Genomic DNA, 27,310 nt, shown 5'->3' with positions numbered 1-27,310 from the left:
TTAATAATAGCAGCATTTCCTATTTAACAAGTTTTTGAGACCAAAAGATTTACAACATCTTGGCATATTTTAAATGATACTTATATTTACATTTTTCTAAATCTAGTATTAACATTATGGTTACATATTGTTACAATATTTTTATGTTTAGATACAAGTAATAATAAACATTATTTAAATAGCTTTTCAAAATTATACACATAATATCAGAATACTTGCACAGTTTAGTAACTTTAATAGAAATTAAATTAATTAATTTATAGTTACTTTTAGTTATGTTAAGTGTACATCATAACAATACATAAGCAAACCCCCAACTCTCAATACCATAAGTAATAATTCATCGAACCAGTGAAAATATATAAATTATTCTCAATTGTATTTAATCAAGTATAGTACAAAAAATGTAGTAAATGTTTTTAGTTACCACCTAGGTAACAGCTAGTAAAAGTGTTTTTAAAAAATATTTAAAAACAAAATATGATTTAATATAAAATAATAAAAAAAACATAATAGGTACTTAATTTTTAAAACCACCCTATTTAACAGTACAAGGAAAATAAAATACATGTCACTAGATAAAAATTAGAAAAGTAATTTCAATTTTCAAGTTTTAAAGTACCTACTAAGGCGCAGTGCATTTATAAATACTGAATCTTCGATTGAATAATTTGAGCTTATTTGAGGTTGGCTAGGTTCTCTAGAGGTCATTTTCCGAAATTCTCAATAGTTTTTCCAAAATTTGTGATAAACTGCCAAAAAATATTAAATAATTTGTTTAACTTGTTTGAAATTGATTTTAATTATTTACTATTTACAGTGGAACCTCGATTATCCGGGGTAATGATGGGGAGGGGGTCACACGGATAAATGAAAATCACAGTTAATCGAGACTTTTTATAATAATGAAATTTTAATTTAATTTTAATTAGAAATACATAGGTACAATTTTATAATAATGAAATTTTAAAAATTTGATTCAATTATAATTAGAAATATGTATACATACATAATATACATACAATAATTTTATACAACAAGTTATTAGGGCTTAAAATATGAAGTTATCAGTCTTTGTTTTTTTTGGTTTGAAATAATTTTCCTTACTTCACTTCTAATTTTTCTTAAGCCAATAATGTCATGGAAGTCAAAATTTTTCTGTTCGCAGAAGTTCAAGAGGACATCAACTGCTTCCATTTCTTGGCTTGTCTGTATTTTTTCAAAATGTTCTTCATTATCACTCTCAGAAGAAGAATCAGGCTGTTGTGAGGTAGATGGTGTACTTACGCTGCCATAACGAACGGCTATGTCACTGTCACTCAAACGCTCAAATCCCTCTTCGTTAAGATCTTTTTGTAGCCAATCAACAATATCGTTTTCATCAACATTAGTGAAAATATATTGCTTATCTTCATATTATTATCGTCAAAAATGTCATTAATATAATTGTCGATATCGTGTATTATGTAATATAAAATGTTCGATTATAACTACATATATATCTACAGTCCATACTTATTTTTAAATTTTTGGAAGAGTGAGCACGGTTAATCGCAAACACGGATAATCGAGTCACGGATAATCGAGGTTCTACTGTAGTTGCAAATCCAAAAATAATTGTGCTACCTAGAGACTTAAATTACATTTTAACAATTATTAATTCATTATTGCTTTCAAATTTAAAGTCATCTAACTTAGTTTATAGGTCTATGCATAGAACAGGTACATCAAGGACGATGCAAAAGGAGAATGCAGACATGCATTAAGCTACAGGTACAACATTGAAGGGTAACAAAAGTCAATAATATTTTTTAATATAAAAAAGTAATATATTAAGTTTGATAAACAATAAATATGTCATAGTATTATTGTAATTTGTCAAAATATCATAATTATATAAATATATATTTATTCATCGTGGTATTGGAATGAAGTTAACAGTAAAAAATGAATTAACAGGGGTCAGCCATTGTCCATATTTCTTACATACACAAATATTACTGAAAAAGTGGCAGTAAATTTATGTTTGCTCACATAATATAGGTACTTATATACATTGTCCCTTAATATGGACTATATTGTATATGTATTATACAGCATTATCTTTATAAGGAGAAAAGAATAGGTACCCATTTTATTATGTACTAGAAAATCCCTATGTAGTACTTTCTATTAATTGTGTATTTATTTGAGTGAATAAAGTAGTCTGTTTGGTCTGTTGATAGTGGAAGTGTGTTTAAATAGTATAGTCTGAAGTACATGTTTAAATCCAATAAAGGTATCGAAATTATAGGGTTAAATATATTATAAACTTATCTTTCTTTATGTTTTAACACCTAATTATTGCAAATTGCATTAAACTTAAATTTATTTTTTCTAAATGTACCAATAAATTATAAATACTGAATAGATTGATACAGTTAATACATTTTAAAAACAAGAAATTGTCACACAACAAAATTAAACTTTAAACAACTAAAAAACTATGAGGAATTTAAAAGGTTAGGAATTAAAATAAATTTAAAGTACTTATTTTATTTTTTTAGTACAAAAAGAAACCAAAATTAAAAACATTCATTGCCATTTAAATCATTTTAATAATGTAAAGAAAAATATCTTGTTGAAATAATACTATCGATTTTGTACTACAATCCAGGCTGAAACAGAAATAAAATTGAATGATTCAGTGGCCTAATATGTTTAATCATATATTTAACACAGTAAGAATATGTACATAAATATAATCAGAATGAAGATATCATAAAACTGTGAAGAAACTGCCTATTGCATGTAGCGATCTGCCATTTAGTTACATAATACCTATTACAAGTTTAGTTTATCTTCAACAAAAACAGAAGTGTTAGTAATAATCATTGAATATACCTATTACCTACTGAAATACTTGTCCCAAAAAATAATTATGTTTACAAAGTATTTAAAAAACTATAAACATATAGATATAAGTATTAACTAATAAATAACAACAAATATGAATTTTTATTTTTGTTTCTAAATATTATATAAATAAATAGATTAGTTTCTTGCGCCAATATGAATTGTGGAATTGTAAAGTTAAAAATATTCAAATTAAATTTATTTTATGAATATCTACTAAAAATTTACTACAATAATATCCAAAGTAGTAGTTAAATCTGAGAATAAACATAGGCATCATACATTCATACCTTTTCAATAAATATAGTTAGGTTTGTTTGGCACATTTAACATATTATTATATATTAAATTTATTTCTTATAGCACAGTAAGTATACTTTCACTAATATTAAAGCTGCATCTAACTCCAAAAATTTAAATAATAATACTAGTAATCGTGAGTACCTACTGTGAAGTATAAAGCATAGAATAAAGATTAAAGTATTGGTATAAAGTATAAAGTTAAGAGTATTAAAATTAAAATTTAAAATATGAATATTATATTATGATTAATGATCATTGATCAATAAATGATAAAAACCTAACTTCACCGATTAAAAGCTAACTAAACAGGGTTTTATTTTATAGAAGGCAAAATTTCTCGCTATACATTTTTTGAATCATATGAAATAGATTTTTTTATTTTTGATTTATTCGCTGGTCAACGCCGCGGGAATTGGGATTTTTTCTAACTTTTGTAGTTTGGCATAAGCATTATTTTTTTCTTATCAAGTTCGCTGTTATCAATTGTTATCAAAATCGGGAAAACTACGCGGTCGGCTACCGCAAGGATCATATTATGCTATAAAATTCACGGGATGGGGACAGTTGGGCCCCGTGATAAGAGTTGGGTCCCGTGATAAGAAATTATAATTGATAACCTTAATCAAGAGTTCGAATTCTAACCTCAAATAAAAAAATTACAAATTAATACCAACCATCAGGGATTACATACCAGGCCTATACCAGGGATTTAGCAGTGACACCAATACGAAATAAGTCACGTCAGTGATGCCATGCTAGCGGCACTCGTCGCTACGCTCCTCGGCGCCGTCGCTCCGCTCCGCTAATCGAAAATATCCCCCGACTTGCTGTGCAACACCACATTAAGTTGGTCACATGGTAACCACAGAGTAACCGCCGCATAACCACTCATACCATATTTGGACAAGTGCTTATCACTCAATTTTAATAATGCTGATAAAATTGGCTGTTATCAGGCGGGGACCCAACTGCCCGATGCCCAAAATTCACGGCTGATTGCCAAGACAAAACAAATGGTAACATTGAGACGTGTTAACAAAGTGGTGATAATATGTCGTATAACCACACTCACGTTTGTAACCGTACTAGGTACCACAGCTATAGATAATAGACATTTCTATTTTCAATCGCTATAATATTAACACATGTTACAACTTACAATAATAGACTTTTTGAAAAAAACAAATTTTTTATACTCAATGGACGTACTTATATAAAATCAATAATACAAATACGGCCGATGAGGGGCATGGCCCCTCTTCCCCCCCTCCCCTCTGACAACGTCACTGGTCATGTCATAAGAATCACTTAAATCACACAATGGTTCTGCCCACTAAATCAAAAATAAAACAATCGTAAATGAAACAAATGTATTGGTAAGACTATTGTTACACAAAATTAATAATTTTGTTAAGAATGATATGCTTTAAAACAAGTAACATTCTGAACTCGAAAACTGAAGATTGATTCGCCTCACTTAAGTAAAATAGTTGGAATATAATTCACTGGCGCTATCTATTAGCAAAATTAAACGGAACCATACAATTTTCACAATGTTCTACATTAAACCGACTGAAAATATTAAAAAGATTCTCAAGGTCAGAAAAAAGTATGAACGATTTATGAACGGCAAACGTCAAATTAAAAGAAAGATGTGGTTCAAATATTTTCTCGAAAATATCCTTTATCAATGGCTGCCCTTAAAGTTTAAAATTGGAAATAGTTGAAAAAGTGACTAAAAAATTAAAAAAAGTAACCAAACAGTGACCAATATTTTTTAATCAAAATTATTTATCATTATTTTAGATTATTAAATTAGTATGTAAATTTAATTTTGGATTTCTTTCATTAGAGGATGGAAATCATAAAAGACATAAACCATATTATTATTCAACTGAAATATTTTTAATTTATTTTTAAATACTATAATAATAGTATAGGTACATAACAAACAAATAACATATTTCATGTTAATAAATTAAGATTATTCTTAGTAACAGCCTTTTTTTAATTGTTGCATCATATACAAATGGTAATTTAAATTTGGTTAGGTTTAAATTTAAGCTTAAAAAATGATACAAAAAAATATTTATATATTAACATATTATTAATAAATAATTGTTTTCCAAGTGTGGGACTTTTTTCCGATTACCAAAATATTAACATTATAAGTTTAGTATAAAACATAAAATATTCATATTATATAACTTATTTTATGCTTATCATGATTTTATACATAGATTTATACAAAAAACGTGGATTTTTAGAAAACTGTCAATCATATTTAAAAAAAATGACTTTTAATCAAAAAAACTCAAAGAATGGTCACCATTCTTTGAGTTTTTTCAATTAGTTTATTTAGACTTCCAACTCAATAGTTAATATTTTAATAATTTTCTTTTTAAAATATTGATAAAACATTTTAGGTTTAGTCAAAAAGCTTGAAAATGTAATAAAGATCAGTGATCTCACATACCTATGTTGTTCTTATATTAATTTAAAAATACAGTCATTTTTTTTTTTTATTTCAAATGTTTCAAATTTTTTAATTATAAATGCATTCAATTTTTAATTTTTAAAAACTAAAGGTTTTACATTTAATACAGTTCAAATGTCAACAAAGTTAGATATTTAAACAAAAAATTATAGTTTAAGTTATTTTGTTGTAATAAAAAAATTGTAATCAAAATTTTGATTTAAAATTTAGATATTAATAATAAATTTTAATTTTTAAGTGCATTCCTGCATTGCTTATTACTATTATAAGTTATATGTTATAAGAATAAATATAAACAAAAACCAATAACAAAATTATCAAAAAAGTTTTTTGGAAACAATATAGAAAAATAACGTTTTTAAAAACGTTATTTGAAAACAATAGAAAAAATAATGTTTTTAAAAAAAATTAAACAAAATCGATATTTTTAAATCAATAAACAAAAATGAAAAACGTTTTCCATTCCTGGTTTAATCTTTAATATTGATGAAAGCTTTTTCGTAAATGTTGTATATTATGATTTATGATAATTTAATTTGATGATGGTTGAAAATGATTTTATTTTTATTTAAGAGGGCATCTCCCCAAACAATATTTACACATGCCACGCTCCATAGATAACATTAACAATTTGATATTTATAGGTATTTAAACAATAAATAAATAAATGGTAGGTATTGACAACTAAAAAATATAATGTTTGGGTACTCCACATATTTTTTTATACATCTATATAAGTATAAACATATTTAGACACATGTATTAGTAGTTATAAAAATAAATAAGTAGAGTTGACAATTGTAAAATAAGTTAGTGTATTTTTCATTTTTCTAATAATTATACATATAATAAGATAAATAAAATATTTTAAAATATATTATTTATATATAGATATTTACATTTGTATAAATTTACTTTTCCTAGACTTTTTCTACTAACTCTCAGTTAAAAAAAATATATACCAAACCAATAGTAAAAAAACAATGAATTTAATTTTTTCGAATATTTTATTAGGTAGTACTTTTCAATTTGTCTGTTATATTTTCCATAAAGTTGTCTATGGGCCATGACTCGCAGTAGTGGCTGATATTTTTTAATTTCATGAATCAGCCTTTGTATTTAAGTAAATATGTCAAGTTTTTCTTCTATAAAAAAAAGTTAATTTTAATTATATTCAATAATTTGTAATATATTAGTTTTAATAATATACCTGTTGATTGACACCACATTAAGCATAATATCTTTTGTTTACTTTTATATACTTATATCTTCTAATAATTGCGTACTCCTCTTTTTACCATGAATAGATATGAATCAATCTATAAAATAATTATTGTATTACTGATTAAATGTTTACATAGCAATATGTAAAGCTGGAATACATTACCTTGCTTTTTTTTAATTTTATAATTTGCCACAGCATTTGTTTTTTTAATACTCAACCAATGCCTGCAGATACATATCTAATTGTGCCACGGGATGATTTGGGGTTCTGGAAAAAATATGTAAATTTATTATTAAACACAAAAAAAATTTTTAAAATATTTGCATCAGTTCTTTTAAGTACAAAATACTACAGACAACCATCAATTCTGACAAATATAAAATATAAAAATGGCAGGACGTTTTATTAAAACATTGTGTTATATACAAAACTATTGTCCCGTACACTTTTTTTGAAACCCAATAATTAACATAGAAAATAGCCTAAGATATATGTACTTTATCAGAGAGAAATATGGACATGAATATCAAGTTAAAGAATCCTATTTGTATTAACTAGGTAAATTCTATAAAAGAATAATGTGTAACATTGTAATATAGCTCGCGTCTCATTCAAAAACAGTTGTCAATTACAATTAATTTATTAATTTTTCCTGACTGTGAGAACAGGGACAAAATTGGTTCAATCTACGACAATATTTGTATAATACTGATCGAATAAAGCAATAGCTGATAATTGATACGATAACTATTGAATTAGTCTATCAAGAAAATGGAACAATTCATAATATTGACGAAAAATTATCAATTATTTTACGGTTATAATCAGTTAAACCAATTTGTCATAATTTTGCTTTAAAGTGGTCTAAAAAAGAAAATCTCAGATAAATGTCTAAAAGTAATCTAATCGTATGTGATTTAGAATTTTAATTAAAGGCGATTCTAAAATGCACGTGTTAGACATTAACTCACATTACTCAACCGACTTAAAAATAATTAAAATTGAATATCACTCATACGTTCCATATACAAACTGGTTCAATAACAACTGTGGTCGGACCGCTACTAGTTTTTTGTAACACGCTACTGCTATCACTAATTTTTTTTAATGTAACGTGCTGCTTCTGACGCTATTGTCTAAATATAGCGCGCTACTTTTTCGCTACATTTTTAAAAATGTTCTTATTGAAAACTAGTGTTTTTTAGTTTGTACTGATTTGATAATTGGTCATTGGACAGGACCCAGGACAAAAACTTCACTAATACACTAATCATTACCATAATATAAATAAACAAATATAATCATAATTGATATTTTAATAATCACCAATTAGATTATAGGTAGCGACAAAATAATGATAATTTTTGCTACGCTAACTGGAAATGTTTAGTGCGCTATAGTATTTCGCTATCTAAGGCATAATCTAGCAATGCTACATCAATCGCTACAAATAAAGTAGCGTCGCTACAAAAAAGTTTAATAAATATTACGTGAAGTAAATAGTGTAATAATTAATGTAGGTTTGTTACTACAATATAGCTTATACATTATAACATTATTATAACTTTGAAAACATTATCATAATTCATAAAATATCGCATATCGCCATAACGGCATAGTGCCATAAACATGAACAAGACCAAAAATATGGTTCAAAGTTTACACCAAGTATGTGTACACAAAAACTATTAACCACAATCACGGATTGATAGAACAAGAGAATCAGAAGTAAAATCAGTATAAAGAATCAGTAGATACAATAGAGCACTTTATAAGCTTAATAGTTAATATAGTACCTTAGATACAACAGCCGTCACTATATAATACATAAAAACCATTTTATTAGAAATTAGAATAATATAAATAATATTATAATACTAAAGAAAATATTAAAATAATAATTTATTATATTTATTTTTGAATAATCATCTGTAATCTCCATGATATATTATCTACATCGTAGTATCACAGATAACATGAAATAATCACAGATTTATAACATTGTTCTACGGTATCAACCAGATAGGTATCCATAAAATATAATAATATTTTGTTCATTATCTTATGCTATAATCATTAATCAGTAACCACAAATATTAAAATATTTTCTACTTTTTAAGTTTTAAATTTTCCTAATGGCTAATAAATTGCCAATTGATTGTTTTTTACTATCCAAATCTTTAAATTGTTACATTCATAGTTAATACCGATTACCACCAACTCTGATTTTGTTTTTCGTAAACTTACCCAATCGGTTGTAATTGTTTCGAAACCTATTGTAAATGTATAAGTGAACTTGACATTTAACAATGTATCCGGTGGATAATCGAAATGTCTGGATTAATAATGTTATTAATTCTAGTAGTCGATATGATACCAAACGTAAAAAGTTAAAGAAGGTTATTAAAGATATGGTTTTTGTAAGTACAAACAGTATCATCGTTAACCCGTCGTTAGTCGCGTTATGGTCAAAACAACTAAAATTCATTTATAATATAACTACTAATCGCATTTATAAACCTTTACTCCCTTCATTAAATAATCATTTAATTATTTTTTCATTAAGTTTCTTAAATATATAGCAGTTGACAATTTCAAGTTACAACTGAAAGCTTATATCCTCCAAAATGATTAACGACGGGTTAAAGACCTTCTTAATTAGTTCTATTGTGCATAAATTAAATATGATATGTATGTTACAGGAAAAATAGGATAATTTCAAACCTTTTATTTCCTTCTTTTGCACGGGCATAGTGTTAAAGTGCTTGGAAAAAAAAACTTTGTTCTAAATTCTATGAGAAATTTGTATTGAGATATGTATATTTAATGGTGGTATGATATAGGTATTATATAATACATGGGTGATAACTTATTTTATTATAAAAAATATTATTTATTTACAACATAAAAATGTAAACAATTTCAATGACTCTTACACAAAATTTCTTAAAAATAATGATCCATTTAAAAATAAATAATAATTTAAAAAGATGTAGAATTTAATAGAATTTACGGACGTTTTATGCTTTGTAATATAACCTTAGATATTATAATATATGCTATTAAAATCAAAAAATAAGCTTAAAAATCAATTGGTTGAAAGTCTTAATTAATGTTTAAAAGTCTAAAAACCCTAAAAATGACATGAGTAACTAATATTGCAAATTAAAAATAAATATTTTCCAGCCTTAAACACTTAAATTGTTAATTGCACACAATGATTAAGCACTATGCCAATATTATAAATCCTAATTAAATATTTTGCCTGTAACATATATATTCACTTTAGTAAATAAGATTTATTGAAATAGTATTTATAACTTCTTTTTTTGTGCCTTTTATTTTTCATTTAATTTTTAAACATATGTATCCAATAGTTTAATCATAAATACTTTTTATTTAATGATAATTACTTTATAAATTAATTTAAGGAAAATGCTGCCATTTGTGATGAAATATCACGAAATCAAGAAAAATTATTAATTGTCCGAGAAGAATGCAAGTTTTTAACTAAAAAGTTAAATATATTTGAACCTCAATTAGGTAATTAAATTTTAAATGTATTAACCATTTTATAAGTACAAATATGTAGGTACAAACAAAATTATTGAATTTCTGTAGCATATTTACCCTTAGGCCACATAGGCGCAAACATTTTGTAGATATAATATTTAGTTAAATTGATTTGGATCCTCATCTAAAAAAGAGTGATGTTGTTTTATTATGACTAGGGACAACAAACTCTTAAGTCTGGCCCTGATCAAATTAATTGCCAATAGACTTTAAAACTCTAATTGGTATTTGTTGAATAATGTTAAAACATTTAAAAAAATTTAAGTAATAAGTGTTAGGTATGTTGACCGCTGTATTGATATTGAACAATAATGTAATATCATTGATTATGAATACTAATAATACTGTATTCATAATCAATGGCAAAAGCTACAAATTATAATTATAAAACATAACAATAATTAATCATCATAAATCATATAATAGATTTCTGTGCTAGAAATCAGTGTTGTATCTTCACTTTTTAACTTCACTTAATTGTACACTTATCAACTAAATAAATAACTAATTTAATAAGTTTAAGAAATAATATTAAATATATTGTTATTAGTAAATTTATGTATTAAATTTACTCATTATATAAAATGGTTTATTTTTTTTTCTAATTTAAACAATTTATCACATGAAATCCAACTGTTAGAATTAACGGTACTGGTCTAGTTGACCCCCGCCAGTTAAATCTCTCAAGTTTTTGATGTTCTAGTCAATAATCAATAATTTAGTATATAATTATATAATATTATAATTTAATAATTCATAAATAAATCGTAAAAAAATTATACACTACATCAGCTAATACATTTAAGCTAGAAATTCAGGTGATTAAAATAAAAATAGATAAATAATGTACATTATATATGAATAAATAAATAGTAAAAAAAATATAAAAATATCATTCACATATAATTTATGTAAATAATAATGCAGAAAATAATAAACAATTATGCAGGTGGCCAAAATTCTGCTATGTCCTTCAAAAGTTCATTGAATGGATTGCGGCTGTTTTATTTACTTCGCCACATAAACTCTGACAAATAAGAATCTAGGAAGCATCTAATTAGTGAATTGCATATGATTACCTAACGTGTGTGATTTCGTACCTTTTTATCTGCAGTATATACATTCTATATCAAATGACTAGACACTAGAACATCGAAAACACGAGAGTTTTAAGTGGCGGGCTTCAACTAAACCTGAGTGGCGGGGTAATATTTTCTTGGTGGGGGTCAACTAGACCAGTACTAAATTAACTGAACAAAATCACTTGCTAAATTTAAAAAAAAAATTCCTTTTAAATGTCTTTACTCAACAAATTAACAAAATAACAGAGTTATGTAGTCCATAGTCATAGAAATTATAAAGTAACAATCTTAAACCAATTATATTTATTTTCAGATGTTTCTATAAACACAACCCCTGTAAAAAAGGCAACTCCAAGAAAAAAAGCAACTACTAATGGTGTGTATTTTTTAGTCTTTAACGTTTTTAAAATAAAAATTTGATTTTATAAAATTTAAATAAGGTAATAACATTTAATTTAATACTTTAATCTGTATTATGTGAAGATTCTTCACTATCATACAAATGTCTACACAATTAAGAATAAACGTTGTACCTAATTGTGTACCATGGACTTTATTTGGAAGACTTTATTTGTTTGTTAGTTAGTTCATGTTATTTTCTTATATTATTTGTTTATAATCTATTAACTAATAGTTAGTACCTATCCAAAATTTTAAATTTTGTACAAAAGGTTTCAAATGTTTATTCACAGGTGTAACACCTAAACCAAGGCGTCCTGCTGCTAAACGTAAAAAGGTTAATAATATTATAGAAGTCCAAGAACCAATAACTAGTGGAAATGTTACTATTTACAATTTTGGAGAAGTGAGTTTAGCACATAATGATAATTTCCAAATAAATTAATCCTCACTTTCCAGATATTACTGTGTTTACAAGCTTACACTAAAATATTAATTTTTGATTAGTGATTTTATATGTTTTTCATACCAATAATTGTGCTATTTATCTATTAAAAATGTATTATTTATTTCAGATTGTATATGATACACCGTTTTATTATTCAGACTGTGCAATCTATCCAGCTGGATTTTATGCAACAAGAACTTATGCTCATTTTAGAAATATATTCTCTAAATGCACTTATCATTGCAAAGTTATAAAAGCCGGTTCATCTCCAAGGTTGATTAAAATTTTTTTTCATGTTCTTATATAATATATTATTGAATTGTGAGTAATTTATATTCTTAATTTAGATTTGAGATCATGGATCATGATAAACATTTTAAAGTAACTGGCTTAAGTACTGATGAATGTCATAGTCATCTTATATCATTAATTAATAAATTGCTGGGCGCTGAAGACTTAATACCTGCAAATAGAAATGGTGATAGATTTTTTGGATTGACCTTACCTCCAGTCCGCATGAAACTACAAGAAGCGCCAGAATCTAAATTTTGCACGGGATACATTCCATTAGAATTGCAGGTATTTTATGCTGTAGATGCTATATTTAAGATAATTTTCTAAGAATTAGAAACCTTGTTGCATATTTTTTGTTATCTGCCAGTGGTAATCATTTTATTTATTTTACACATATATTTTTATTTTTAAATAACTACAGTACTTATTACCTCGGTAATATAACAGACATGATAAAGAATTAAAACATCTACATTCTACAGGTAAACCTGTAATTTAAATCAATAACATATGTACCACTTACAAAAATATGTTAAAAGCAAAACTTTGCTTTAAAAAAAATCAACTAGTACACTATTTATTATTATTCTATAGATTTACAGTAATTGGTGTCCACCCTATTTTATGATTAGAATATATTGATTTTATTTTATTATACTACAGTTTAAATAATTGAACTTTTTGTGTATATAACAATAATTTATATTTTCCAGTCTGATTGTCATGAAGCAGAGTTAAAGGCTGAAAGTGATCCTGCTGTGAGTTTTGAAGGTCTTCATAATACATTGAACAGATTTCGATCTAGACATTAAGAAGTGTTATAATAAAACCAGTTTGACACATATGTGTATAATAAAATGTGATAAGTAAATATAATTTTATGAAACAGGTGTATACAATTTATAATAATACTAACTATTATGTTGTTAAAAACAAAAAATAAATCAATTCATAATGTTTGTATATTCAGTATTTTCAAAAATGTTTTTTAATTACCAACCAATAATAATGAATATATTATAGTAGATTCAATGCTATAGATTGATATCATGATCTGTAAATATTTTTATTTATTTTTTTTGTACACTGGTCCATTAACAATAATCTCCTTTTGTTTTACCTACTTTTAAAGATCTAGTTCCAAAAAACTTTTTTTTGTATGGATCCAATTCTGTTATTTTTCATTAAGAACAGAGACGCACAATACAAATAAGGCGGCAAATTTTGAATGACAACATACCTGGATACAGGCCTGACAAACAAAACAATCACCATCTCTGTAGGCTGTAGACTAGACACTAGACACCCTGCTTATACAATAATACACCTAATACTTATGAGATATGGATTTATGTGAGGTTAAAAGGTCTGCAATGAAATGCAAGAAATAGTTTATGTAGGTAGTACTATACTACAAATTTTACAACTGAGAATAATTTACTAAGCATGTAGCACATTGTTATTTGTTTTATATGTAAAACTGGAGTATCCGGGTAAAACCCAGAGAGGTGGCAGCCCTAGTCGCTAAGTGGAAACTATCTAGTATCTAGTAAAGCCTAGATTATTTCATCAAGGATTAGGTATAATAGGATAAAAAGTACATAAAAACTTTCATAAAACTCACTTGCAATATTTAAACAATTTGGACCATTTATACATTCTAGTCATCAGATAGAACTTCTGAAAACATATTTGAATTTATCATGAAATTTACTTAAAAATTACTTCCACTTTTAGATTCAGAACGGAGCGATAAATGTTTTAATTTTACAATGTTGTGTTTTTTTTTTTTAGTCCGTCGTTGCCGTTTGGGGCAGTACAACTGCTACAATTCTCAACTTCAGTACCTTGTTCGATAGAAAAGTGCATCTATTTGGTGCATAGGGATTGGGAGGTCAAAATTCACAATAGTTTTTTAAAAATGTGGGGAAAAACAAACAAAAAATTAAAAAAACGGGAATTTTTACGCAAAATCAGTTTTTGACCAAATCAAATTTAGTTTTTGGTGTAACCATTGGTGGAAATAGGGGCACTTAAGGGGTATAAGCCCTCTTCCTCAAAAAAATTCTGTAAAGGCCCCCTTTTTTATAGGATTAAACTGATTAAAGCCCCCTGCTCAAATTAATGTAAATAATGTTAGTACCCCAAAATTATAATGGATTTCCACCTATGGGTGTAACTCTAAAAAAAATTACCGAAGATACATGAATCACTGGTTAAAAACTATGATCACTTGTTGTTTATATTAGCATTTTCTAAACCTACACGATAACATTTTCAAAAAAATATTGATTTATTTTAAACTGTTTACGGACATTTTCAGTTTAAAAATTGTTTAATTTTTTTTTCTATAAATGTCAATACAATTTTATTTGTTGGGTAAAAAAGCCTGAAAATTTAATTCAAGGCTCTTAATAGATTGTTACAACATCGTTTAAAAAATATGAATAATCCAGTCACAATTTTTTTTTATTAGCATAATCACAAAAATTTGAAATTATTTTGTTAGAAATTCCTAAACATTTTCTTTATAAATCTAAGATTTCAAAATATAATACAAGATTCCTTATAAGGTTATCTTCCTTTATCAAAAATAAAAAATTTATTAGAAAGTCAAATTAAATTTTTATGAGCGTTTGAAGTTCAAATTGTTGCAACATTAAATATTCATTAAATTTCTCATGTAGCGATTTTCTTATTTAGTTGTAATTCAAAAACGAATAACCATCGTAGTCCGTAGACACTTGAGATTTATATCGGTTTATTTTATTAATCCCTATTCCTATACTTGATAAAATGTTCTAAATATTACACCTTCTTTTAAGATGTTTACGGACAATTATTTCAATTTTTTTAGTTTTTTTTTTTATCAATAAAAAATGTTTTGTTGGGCCAAAAAGCGTCAAAAGTAATATAAGGCTCCTGATATATTGCTGAAATAGTAGTTGAAAAATATTAAAAATGCACATATTTTTTTTTATAACCATTTAATGTTCGATTTTTGACGACATTTATCAAATTTAAAAATAAAAAATGATTTTGTAGTTGAACATTTGATAATATTGTTAAGGATTGAAAACTTACAACAACGTTCCATGTAAGTAGGTTATTCTGTAACCATAAAATCTCAAAAATATAAAAACACTTTTTTTATAGTTATATTATGTTCAAATTTGGAGGAAATTACATATTAAATAACCAAGAATGATGATTTAAGTTATTTTGTTGTAATTTCATAATATTAAATCAACTTACCGGCTACTGTATTAATAATGAGTAACTACTATTAATAACAATATAAATATAAATATATAATATAAAATATCCACACTGACAAACCATGACCACTTAGAATCGTTTTTCGTATACAATGATATTATATCATTGAATTCAAATTTAATACCATCCATTATCTATTTATACAGTGACTCACTTGTAACCTACTGTACAGCAGAGTGACATAATCTTGCACCCACCTTTTTATTATTATTAATTATTTATTTTGACAGCTGTATCCATTAATAGTTAAGTAGCTACACTTCTATAGTTCTATAACTACTCTATACCAGTAGCGTATCTAGAATTTTTTCAAGGGGGATGTCCAATTTTTAATAGACATACAGTACACACATATTATTATTTACATGTTGTATTGTGTACACAATTTGGTCTCCAAGGGGCATATGACCCCTCCCCCCCCGTAGATACGCCACTGCAGATGCTCTGTACTATATAGAAATCTCTGGTATGAACTTAGTCCTTAGATCATAATATCATATTATACAAGTGTAAAAAACACTGCCACTGTTGATTTTAATTTTTTTATATAATTTATAATATAGAGTTAATATAAAGTTTTTCAAGTTTGAGAAACACAAACAATAATGGTTTTGTAAACAGTAAGAACTTTTTTCATATAAGTGATATAAAAAAAAGTAAAAACATCGTTGCAAAGCCAAAGTTCTCCTTTTTATGTGGTGAAAATCTCGTTTCTTAGTTATGACTGTATCTTTCTCGGTTCTTTCCCGCGCAAAACAGTTTTTGCTATGTTCAATGTTGTACATTTGTAAGACAGAGACCACACATGCGGGTATAGCGTCCTCTTAATCGTGGTATGAAGTATCATTGTATGATGGAACAAGTTATATGCTATCTCTTTCTAAAAAATATGATAATAATATAATATGATGATGAGATGATAAATAAACGACGGGATAGATAAGTGATAAGAAAAAAGTATTCTTATCTATCTCGATTTGATAAGTTTATACTTTATAACCGACGTTCGACCATTGAGAAACTTACTCCGGAAGTCCAATATCCGTGATTTCTTTTTCTAGTGATGAAAAATAGTTTTTATTTTCCTGCCATTTTTAGTTTACAGAAAATGTTTAAAATAATTTGACTCTTTAGTACAAATAAATATAAATAAAAATAATAAATTATGAAATACATTTAAAAATAACAAAAACATTCTGAAACAGAATTATGGCAAATCAACTTCAAGGATCGGATTCTATGAATAAAAAGATAATTTTAAAAATAAACTCAGGTTGGAACATAACATTTTGGAAATAGGACATCTAGTCCCTGGATAGTTTTGGACGCCGTAGAATAATTGAAAGGTGCCCGGCCAAAGGGAATAAGTCCACTTTTACTTTTTTTTTTTTATTGAATATTCTAGTAGATTATTATAATCCACATCGATTGGCATTAAAAAATTAAACAAACTGTAAGTTAATTTTTTTTATAAAATCTATGAGAAACAAGGATAAGTTATCAGTCATTGTACAATTAGTTTTCTCAAAACAGTGTTTTTGAACTTATTCTCTTTTGCCCTAACACCGTCCAATTACTACCTAGGACTGGCTATAGTTTCACATAATTTGATTTACGGCAATTAATAATAACTATGTAGCATTTGTATTTGTATTATAGGGGGTTCATTATAAAGAGGTTTTACTGTGTATATAATATTTTAATAGTAAAAAACACAATTTAAGATTCCTCATAAACTTCAAAATCGGAACATAGATTAAATTCTGATATCATTCTAAACACAATAAACCTAATGAATCATGCATAAAAATAAGATAGTCTTAGGGCCTGTATTACAATAGTCGATTACACTTCAATTACGCTTACCCACTGATTTTACCTGCCGAATTCCGCGGTTTAACCGGAGATCAACTATTGTAATACGGGCCTTTAGTAACTATCTCCATTATTGCATTAGTTGCGTTAATCCGTATTAGCATCATATAGCAGCGAAAATAGTTATACTTACTCGGAAGTCAGAAGTAATTAAAGTTATCAGTTTATCACTAAATTTAATATCATATTCAATATTTATTATACATTTGTTGACATTTGGAACAGAGTTAAATAATTAGATTGAGATACTTATCACAAAATAAATAAATAAAACATATTTTCATTGATTAATAGAAAAATGGTTTGAATAGAAGAGTTTTTCATTTTTAGTAAAATTTATTTAATTCATAATAATGAAAATAATTCTTAAATTGTATATTCTCAACATATCAATGTAATTAATATTAATATTAATTATTCATGTTTATTATCCAACATTTAATAATATATATACTTTTTAGCATATGGATTTGGTTTGGTCAAAGGATCTATTGTAATTTATGCAACATTGAAGAACCAAACATTACAAACAGCTATAATCCCGGTCAATAAAAATGAATTGAAATTTGCCTCAGATATTATATGGCACATGGATAATGCTACATTAAAAAAGTAAAAACCAAAAATTATATTTATTTCTACAAAATACTTCATATTTTCTTGTAATAGTTTATGAAAGTTATTTTATTTTTCCTAAGATTAAAAATGGATAATACATCTATAAGAGTTGAGTGCTTTCGTATTCCAATAGACAAATCTAGTTCAAATGAAAAGCTTGGTTACCTTTTATTAAAAGTGAAAGGTGCACAAACTATTAATCCAACATCCAATGATCGTGTAAGTATTACTATTTTCTAGTTTCAATGTATTAGCACAAGGGTCTCCAACCATTTTTTTTTTTTGGCAATTTTTTACGCTTTGTCCAACATTTTTATAGGAATAGAGCGGTTAAGAAATTGAAAAGTAAATAAGATTTATTTAAGAAAATGAATGTTTGTTTATATACTATTTTTTATTTTACAATGAGTTTTCCTATTATTAGTTAGTGTAAGTACTTAGTATATAGGTTTAAATGACTATTATAAGCTGTTACGAATAATAACAAAAGAAAAAAATATATTATTTTCAAAACATTAGTTAGTTTGGTGGGCCAGTGAAAAAACCTTGCCAGGCTGTAGGTTTGAGACCTTTGCATTAGCATATACCATTTAATAATGTATTGTTCATTAAATATCAAGAAATTATAATTAAATTTCAAAATTCAAAATTTTAGATCGAAAATTTATCATACAAATTAATAGGATCAAAAAACTGTAGTTATGATCTTAATTTATCATTACTAATTGAAGACTCAAATGATAAAGCTATTGGAAAATCACCTGAAAAAATTAAATACTCAAAATGCATAAATAATAAGAATAATGGTGAAACTTCTTTGAAAAAAAGTAAAGTATTATATTATAATCATGTACCAACTATTTACTAGATATTTACACAAATCTTTAGTATATGTTTTGACTTTTTATGTAATATTTCTTGGCCAATAGATAATGTAATTTTATGTTAATGGCATAATAAAATAACAATAAAATTAAAATGTTATCAATATTACTGCTACTATAACCAACTAGTCTTAAAACATTGTTACCAGTCCACGGCCCCTGCAAACGTGTAATTTTTAAGAAGCTTGTTTATACTATTCTTTCTTCCTTGCGTTCACAGCTCGTATTTGTGTGTATAGTAAATTATCATTAATGTGTTTATACTGTATACTTCCCAACTATCACTGACACCATACATATTACACACATCCTTGTGACCTTGTACATATAATTTAGTTATTAGATCAAAATATTTAAAACCAATTTTTGGAGATGAAATAATTATACGCCTGGCAAAAAATTAAGTATTTTTAAAGGTTTGATTTAAAAAATGTAAAGATGTTTGAATGAATAAACAAGATTATTTTTCATTGATTTGAGCCTTTTTTAAATATTAGCAAATTCTTGACGGGAATAAACATTTTTAGTTTTGTATATTAAATATCTTGAAATTATGAAAAGCATTGAATATACTCTCAGACCGATGCAAAATTAACTTCTTTACCAAATTAAAAATCTTTACATTTTTTAAATTAAACCACTAAAAGTACCTTAATTTTTGTCAGTTGCTTTGTAATTTTGATGACAACTTGATGTGATTTGCAAGGGCCTTGAAGACTATTATCTTAATGTACAACATATATTATGCAATGTGTCCCGTGAAGAAGTAACCAGCCAGCAATTACCATTTTTGAAAGGGAATCACGTATAATTCCAATCAACTCCGTATTTACTACAGTTTTTATTTATATTTTATTATTACCCAGAATAATACCTAGAATACCTTAAACATTTTGTTTTCCTTAATTGTACCTTTTTGTGAGTACATGTCGCATCTAAGCTCTTTGACCATTGTTATTTGTTGGACATTGTCAATGGACAATAATTACAATCATGAAAGTCGTGTCACATCTAGCAGCAGTATCACTTGGATATTATGGAAGATATGAAAACAAAATGTTGTACTCTAGTGTCCGTATGCATAGTCTATTTATGTGTCACATAATTGACTATGCATATATGCATAGCTATTATTCTGTACAAATTTCAAAAATGCTACTTTTTTAATTTAAAAAAATAATTTGTTCATTTTTGGTTTAATTGTGTATGTTAGTTGATAGTACAATAAAATAGCTTTAAAAAAAAAAGTTGTTAAAAAGTTTTGAATATACATTCGCAAATATGCGATAGATTTGGTTTTATTTTAAAAAAAGTTAGACCTAGCTTATAAAGGGGTTTTTTTTTCATAACTTAATGTTTCATGTCACCATCCAGTCATTTCTTCATTATTGCACATTGTATAGAACATATACACTAAATTATTATTTTCAGATTTAAAAGGAGTTAGGTATTGTAATGCTATGATCATGTACATAACAATATTTTTATTTCAGTAGAAGACAACAAACATTATGAAGAAAACATTGAAGTTGATTTACCAAATCCTGATGTAAATATTATGTTAGAACAAATAGATATTTCACCAGAAAACCATGAATACCAGTAAGTTTTGACAAAACTTATCAGGATCTTATATTATTTAAATTATATTGTATATGTAGAGCATGTATGTACATATAAATTATATTTTGCTTTAGAAATGAATTACATTTTGATGTTGATGTTCAACAAAAAAACATTGAAGAATTAGAAGAATGGAAAGACAAACAAATGATATTGTTTAATGAAAAGGTTTTATTTTATTCATATAATTTATCATATTTAAATAACTATGTATTTTTATTATATTTAACAGATGAAAACGAAAGAAGAACAACTGTTAAAAGAATTTAATAATAAATGGTCAAATGATAGAAAACGCATTGAAGAGGAACTTGCCTATGCTATGTCAAAATGTAAAGCATTAGCTAAGGATTTGGATAAAATGTCTGATAAGTTAAAAGAAAGAGATGCAATTGTAACAGCTAAAGAACTAGAAGTATGATAACATGTTTTTAATTTTTTTTTCTGTTGAAGTTAAATATATTGAAATATTGTAGTTAGCCTGTCAAAAAGATAGTATGGATAATAAATATATTGGACTAATGTCTTCAAATGCACAAACAAGTAATGAGCTAAGTAAAAATATTTTTGAATTGAAAAAAAAATTGCATGGATCAGAAAAAATTAATACTTTACTAAGAAAAGAAAATGAAGAACTGAAGTACAATAACAATTGTGGTTTGCATGTACAAGAGTTAGAGGAAAAAATTGTATGTCATTTAAATTTAAACATATTTTATGTATACCTAATAAATAATTATCATGTTTAGTCTAATTTAGAGAGTAATCTTGAAGAAGCTAACAGGTCATGTATGTTCTTCAAAGAGCGGTGGATAGCATCTGTGAGAAAAATAAATCAAATGTATACAAAATTTCATGGAACTAAAACTGATGATCTTTTACTTAACAATAAACAAAAGTACTTATATTTTGTTATTTAATATTTGAAAAAATTTTATTTGATATGTTCAAATTTAAAAACTTAAATATAAGATTCTTGATAAACTGATAATTTTTAAATTATCTTATTTAAGTTTCCACATCTGTAAAAAATAAATTTTATCTTACTACTTTTAATGTTTTTCAGTATTCAAAACATATTAACTAACCAATTAGTAGAACGGCAACATGACGAAGAAAAATTAAGAACACTTTTAAATGATATAGGTAAATTACGGCATGATATGACCAACACTAATTATTTGGACTTATAAAAACTTGAAGTATATAAATAAGTAAATAATTGGGTACTTATATCTAAATAGATTAGTAAAAGACACTTTGTAAATTATTTTTTGTGGATAATCTTAATTTTAATAAACTTGTTATATGTACAATAGAGAATAATATATTATGTATAGTAGTATTTCAGACTTTCAACTAACTATTACAAATAAATTATGAATAATAAATTTCTTTTAGCATAGTGTTCTTGTATTAATAAGTTAAATAAGATAAAATCCAAGTTTAAAGTATTAAAAATACTAACTAAACTACTTTATTAATATTACGATAATTTATTTTGTTAGTATCAGGAACCTTATTTTTAACCCGCTGTTAATTACGTTGTGTGAAGAAGACTGCACTTTTTTACATATTGAATAAAACATATACATTTTACATTTTAATCATTGATACTCAATATATCATTTACAAATATTATTAAAAATACTATAGTAATATTCTAAGTAAATGTAACAACTTGGCGACCAAAGGTATTTTTGATTACTTATATTGCCTGCCACGAGCCTCTATATAATTTGTACATTCCTGTTTTATTAAATATTATACATTAACATAAACCCTTCTGGTTGTCTCATGTAAATTTCTGCGTCCAAATCTCCATATAAAAAGGCTGTTTGAACGTCAAATTGTCGAAGTCGTAATTGTTCTGCTGCTGATATAGTTAAATATAGATCAAATTGAATCAATCTTTATTACAGGACTAAAAGCTTCATTAAAATCAATACCGAATATTTGTCATACCCTTTTGGTGCTAACCTAGCCTTGTATCGATCAACATGTCCATGAACATTGTATTTTGTTTTGTACACCCAACCACAATTTACAATAGTTCTGTTCTTAGGTAAATTTTTGAGAGACCTTGTTTTGTTTTGTTCAAGTGATTCCATTTCATCGTTCATTGCTTCTCTCCATTTTTCTGAATTTTGTGACTCCACAGCTTCCTTGAAATTAGCTGGATCGGATTTGACTACGAAAAATGCTGAATTATCATAACGTAATGGTTTCTTAATATTACTTCTGTCTCGCAAGTTGTAAACGTTGACATTTGACCCATTTCCTTGTTCATGTTCTTGATTTTCATTGTCATCTACACTTATTGATTCAAATTAATTTTCCATGACTTCTGATTTATTGCTGTGTTTTAATGAGCCGTCTTTGTGTAAGCTAAGAACATCAATGTTATTACTATCATTTAAATTATTAGAACATTCTACAAGTTGGTAATTTACAACACTTTCATCATTGAAAATGACGTCTCTACTAAGTGACACTTTGTTATTTTCTTTATACCAAATAAGATACCTTTTTGAAGTTTCTGAATATCCAACAAAGTATCCTTTTCGGCTTTTTACATCCCACTTCTTTCGTCGTTGTTTTGGAACTAAACTATATGCATTTATTCCAAATTCTACGAACTTTTCTATTTTAGGAAGTTTATCAAACCACAACTCGTAAGGAGTTTTACATACTTTCCCTGAATTACCAGTATAATTTAATGAGAATACTACTATATTGACTGCTTCTGCCTGCAGTGATTTTGGAAAATTCTTGTTATAGATCATTGTTCTTGCTGCCTCACAAATAGTCCTCATTGAATGTTCAGCTCTTCCATTTTGTTCAGGAGTATAAGGTACACTTGTTTCATGCTTTATACCAAGATGATTTAGAATTTATTGAACTTCGAAATTCTTATACCCTAATCCACAGTCACTTCTAAATTCTAATAGTTTTAATAATGTTTTTAGTTTGAGTTTTAACCATACTCAGAATACAATTTAGTTTTTCTTTAACCTCAGATTTATGTTTCATAAAAAAGGCATAAGTATATTTAGAATAATTATCTTTAAAGACAATGAAATATCTTTTACCTCCTAATGAATTCTCTTCCATACGTCGCTGTGTAGTATTTGCCCTGGTTCAGTAGTTATTGTTTCGCTCTGAGTGAACGTCTCCTTATGCTGTTTGCCATAGATGCATGGTTCACAGAATAACTGTCCTTGTATATCTATAAATTGTATTTCATTGTGTTTTAAATACTCACTAACATGTTTGACATCCTGATTATATGTTGACGACTGTCTGTCACCATTGTAATTCCTTTATCAAGGCATACCCCACAAGAAAATAAATTTACCTTTAGATCAGGTAAATATAAAATATTTTCTAAGTAGCCTTTTATCCACTTATTGTCAACATAAGTATGAATATTTATGTTACCTTTTCCGACTGCCATAATGTGCTTACCATCTCCAATACGTACAGACTAATGTACATCAACATTTTTATAATCTATGAACCACTCTTTCGACTTTTCATGTGGTTGCTCACACCTGAGTCTACATACCATTTGTCTGAGTCGTCGATTTCTTCAATTTTTCTTTGTACACCAATAAGCGCCAAACCGGAAGTTGGTTTATTTTCTTCTTGTTCCTTTTTGAATATCCTGCAGTCCCTTTTCCAGTATCCTGGTTTTTTACAGTGATTGATTTTTCCTGGTTTTGTATTATCATTTTTGTTCACGTATTTTTGACTTTTATTATACTTGCCTTTGTTTGCAGTCAAAGCACTACTTTCAGCACCATCGTCACGGACCTCCTGTCTTTGCACTTGTCATGTTTCTTCCACCATAAATGGAGTGGTTAACTGTTCTAGCGTTCTATTTGCACTATTTATTGAATCCCATGCACTGTAGAAGTGCCTATAGCTATCAGGTAATGTCATCAACATTTTTGTAGTTAACATTGATTCTGAAATAGGTTCTCCCAATTATTGTTTAGTTGTCTACTTCGATTTTCTAATTTTGAAATATGATCTGCTATATATTGTCTTTTGGATCCATTGTATAACGATAGAACTTTTGTAGTACTATTGTTATGCTTGCATCGGACATCTGTTCGTACACACTAAGTAATTTGTTCCACAGACCATTTTCTGTGTCACAGTTCATAATGTATTTTTTTTTATATAGAGGTTATTCATCTAACGATGTGACGATACATTTTTGAGCTTTATTATTTTCCCTTTTCCATATTAAAAAACCAACGCTATGCATTTTTCTCGCTTCATCTTCAGTTTCATTACCGATTTTTGCTAAAATTGGTTTCTTTGATATTCCTGTTACTGCATCAAATATTTCAGCTGCATTCATGATTACCTTAATTTTAAATTTCCACATGTCCCAATTTGATGCATCTTTTAGTTTATCGATTTTATATTGTCCGTTTTCCATATTTAAAAAACGTAAATGTACACTATCTGCACACCTTGAAACGCACGCACACTACACTGCACTTACTTCGCGAATTATTATTGTTGTACACTGTCTGTTCACAAAACACACAATTCGTTAATCAATTATTATTTTACTAACTATTCACGACTTTATTATAAAGATCTTACTACTGGGCCCATAACCTGTTGATGTACACAGATATACAGAAGTTAAAGGTAAATAATAATAAGATCGGATATATATAATATAATAATAAGTATAATGATATGATGTACAATAGTGTTACACGGCGTAATATAAATCAACTACTAACTATGTATACCCGGCTACACTACACAAGACTAATATGCTGTAGTATTATAAAAATGTATAGTCAGCGTCTGCTGAACTACAGTGTGAATATATTACTTATACACTACATTATATAGGATGTTTTGTTTATAATTCCATCAATTTGCATTTTTCTTGTTGAAAGTTACACTTTATTGTAACACATTCAGCTTACATTAGCTTGTCGATTATCGGCATTCATTATCTTTATTGTTTGTTGTCGCAATCTACGATTGTTGAATAAATACTGTAGGCCGATAATATTTTAAGACTTGTCAATTAGAAAAAAAGTGGATAAGTGGATGTCGCTCTGCTGTGCAGTAGGTTACAAGTGGGTCACTGTAATGGATGGTGTTAAATTTGAATTCAATGATATAATATCATTGTATAAGAAAAACGATTCTGAGCGAAAACGGTCAGTCAGCCTATGATATTACCAAGTATATTTGATGATATTATTGTGAATAAAGTAATTTATTTATAACCTATTTACGTGGAGCCTTGTTTTAAATTTTCAATCCTTATCCATAAAAGTTAAACATTTTATACATTTTTAACTACAAAATAATTAATAAATTATAAATTTGATAAATGTTGTCAAAATTTGAACTTTAAATGCTTATAAAAAAAAATTGTGCCTATGTATTTTAAATATTTTTCAACTGCTATTAGAACGATATATGAGGAGCCTAATATTTAAAATTTAATTTTATAGAAACAAAAACTAAAAAAATTTAAAACTGACAATGTCCGTAAACAGCTCAAAAAGAGTCAACATTTTATGGTGTATGGAAAATGCTAATACAAACATTTAGTGAAATTTGCAAGTATCTAAAGTCATACGTTTTTTAAATACAACAAAATAAGAAAATTGTTACATGAGATATCGAGTGAATATAAAATGTTGTAAAAATATGAATTTCAAACGCTCATAAAAATTTAATTTGACTTTTTTGTCGACATTTTTTTTTTTATAAAGGTAGACAAACTTATGGATAATCTTGTATTAAATTTTCAAATCTTAGAATTAAAAAGAAAAATTTTTATGAATTCTCAACTCAAAATAATTTGCTAATTTTCGTGATTTTTCCGTATTTTGTCAATATTTGAACTTTAAATGCTTATAAATAAAAACTGTGACTAAGGATTTTAATTTTTTTCAGCTGCCTTTGAAACAATAACCTAGGAGCCTTCTATTAAATTTTCAAGCTTTTTTACCCAACAGATAAAATTGTATTGATATTTATAGAAAAAAAACTAAAAAAAATGGAAACTGAAAATGTCTGTAAACAGCTCAAAATAAGTCAAAATATTTAGAAAATGTTATGGTGTATAGAAAATGCTAATATAAACATTCAGTCAAAATTTCATGTAACTACGGTCATTTGTTTTAGAGTTGCACCAAAAACCAAAATCGATTTTCTCGAAAACAGATTTTGCGTAAAAATTCCGGTTTTTCCTTAATTTTTCTTTTGTTTTTCACGTCGCTTTTGAAAACTACTGGGAAATTTTTACTTTTGACCCCCTCT

At 26.6% G+C, this 27,310-nt stretch overlaps 2 protein-coding genes and 1 long non-coding RNA gene across 5 annotated transcripts; 2 read left to right on the top strand and 1 right to left on the bottom strand.

Moving 5' to 3' along the window:
- Window positions 1-5,598: 5,598 nt before the first annotated feature.
- On the bottom strand, window positions 5,599-8,851 carry LOC132935250 (uncharacterized). The gene is made up of 4 exons (XR_009663196.1): window positions 8,717-8,851; window positions 7,083-7,187; window positions 6,906-7,014; window positions 5,599-6,840 (listed from the first exon to the last, which is right to left on the bottom strand). It is a non-coding gene; the product is annotated as an uncharacterized LOC132935250 (long non-coding RNA).
- Window positions 8,852-8,990: 139 nt separating this feature from the next.
- Window positions 8,991-13,769, top strand: LOC132934571 (transforming growth factor beta regulator 1). The gene is made up of 7 exons (XM_061000889.1): window positions 8,991-9,340; window positions 10,352-10,463; window positions 11,889-11,951; window positions 12,268-12,380; window positions 12,550-12,695; window positions 12,770-13,001; window positions 13,430-13,769. The coding sequence occupies exons 1-7, from the start codon at window positions 9,230-9,232 to the stop codon at window positions 13,526-13,528; spliced, it is 876 nt and encodes a 291-aa protein (XP_060856872.1). The 5' UTR covers window positions 8,991-9,229; the 3' UTR covers window positions 13,529-13,769.
- A 3,217-nt stretch (window positions 13,770-16,986) lies between these two features.
- On the top strand, window positions 16,987-24,683 carry LOC132936708 (uncharacterized). Of its 3 annotated transcripts, none has more exons than XM_061003470.1 (10): window positions 16,987-17,268; window positions 18,332-18,482; window positions 18,569-18,707; window positions 19,144-19,315; window positions 20,869-20,974; window positions 21,070-21,163; window positions 21,228-21,410; window positions 21,472-21,684; window positions 21,745-21,893; window positions 22,062-24,682. In XM_061003470.1, the coding sequence occupies exons 1-10, from the start codon at window positions 17,205-17,207 to the stop codon at window positions 22,186-22,188; spliced, it is 1,398 nt and encodes a 465-aa protein (XP_060859453.1). In that variant the 5' UTR covers window positions 16,987-17,204; the 3' UTR covers window positions 22,189-24,682. The 3 variants fall into 3 exon arrangements, with proteins under 3 accessions (XP_060859453.1, XP_060859452.1, XP_060859454.1); XM_061003469.1 differs by having other exon boundaries at window positions 20,866-20,974; XM_061003471.1 differs by lacking the exon at window positions 16,987-17,268 and adding an exon at window positions 18,166-18,264 and having other exon boundaries at window positions 20,866-20,974; window positions 22,062-24,683.
- Window positions 24,684-27,310: the final 2,627 nt, after the last annotated feature.

The sequence above is a fragment of the Metopolophium dirhodum genome, chromosome 1 (genome assembly GCF_019925205.1).
Source record: "Metopolophium dirhodum isolate CAU chromosome 1, ASM1992520v1, whole genome shotgun sequence".
Taxonomy (NCBI): domain Eukaryota; kingdom Metazoa; phylum Arthropoda; class Insecta; order Hemiptera; family Aphididae; genus Metopolophium; species Metopolophium dirhodum.
This window is presented reverse-complemented; position numbering and strand designations above follow the sequence as displayed.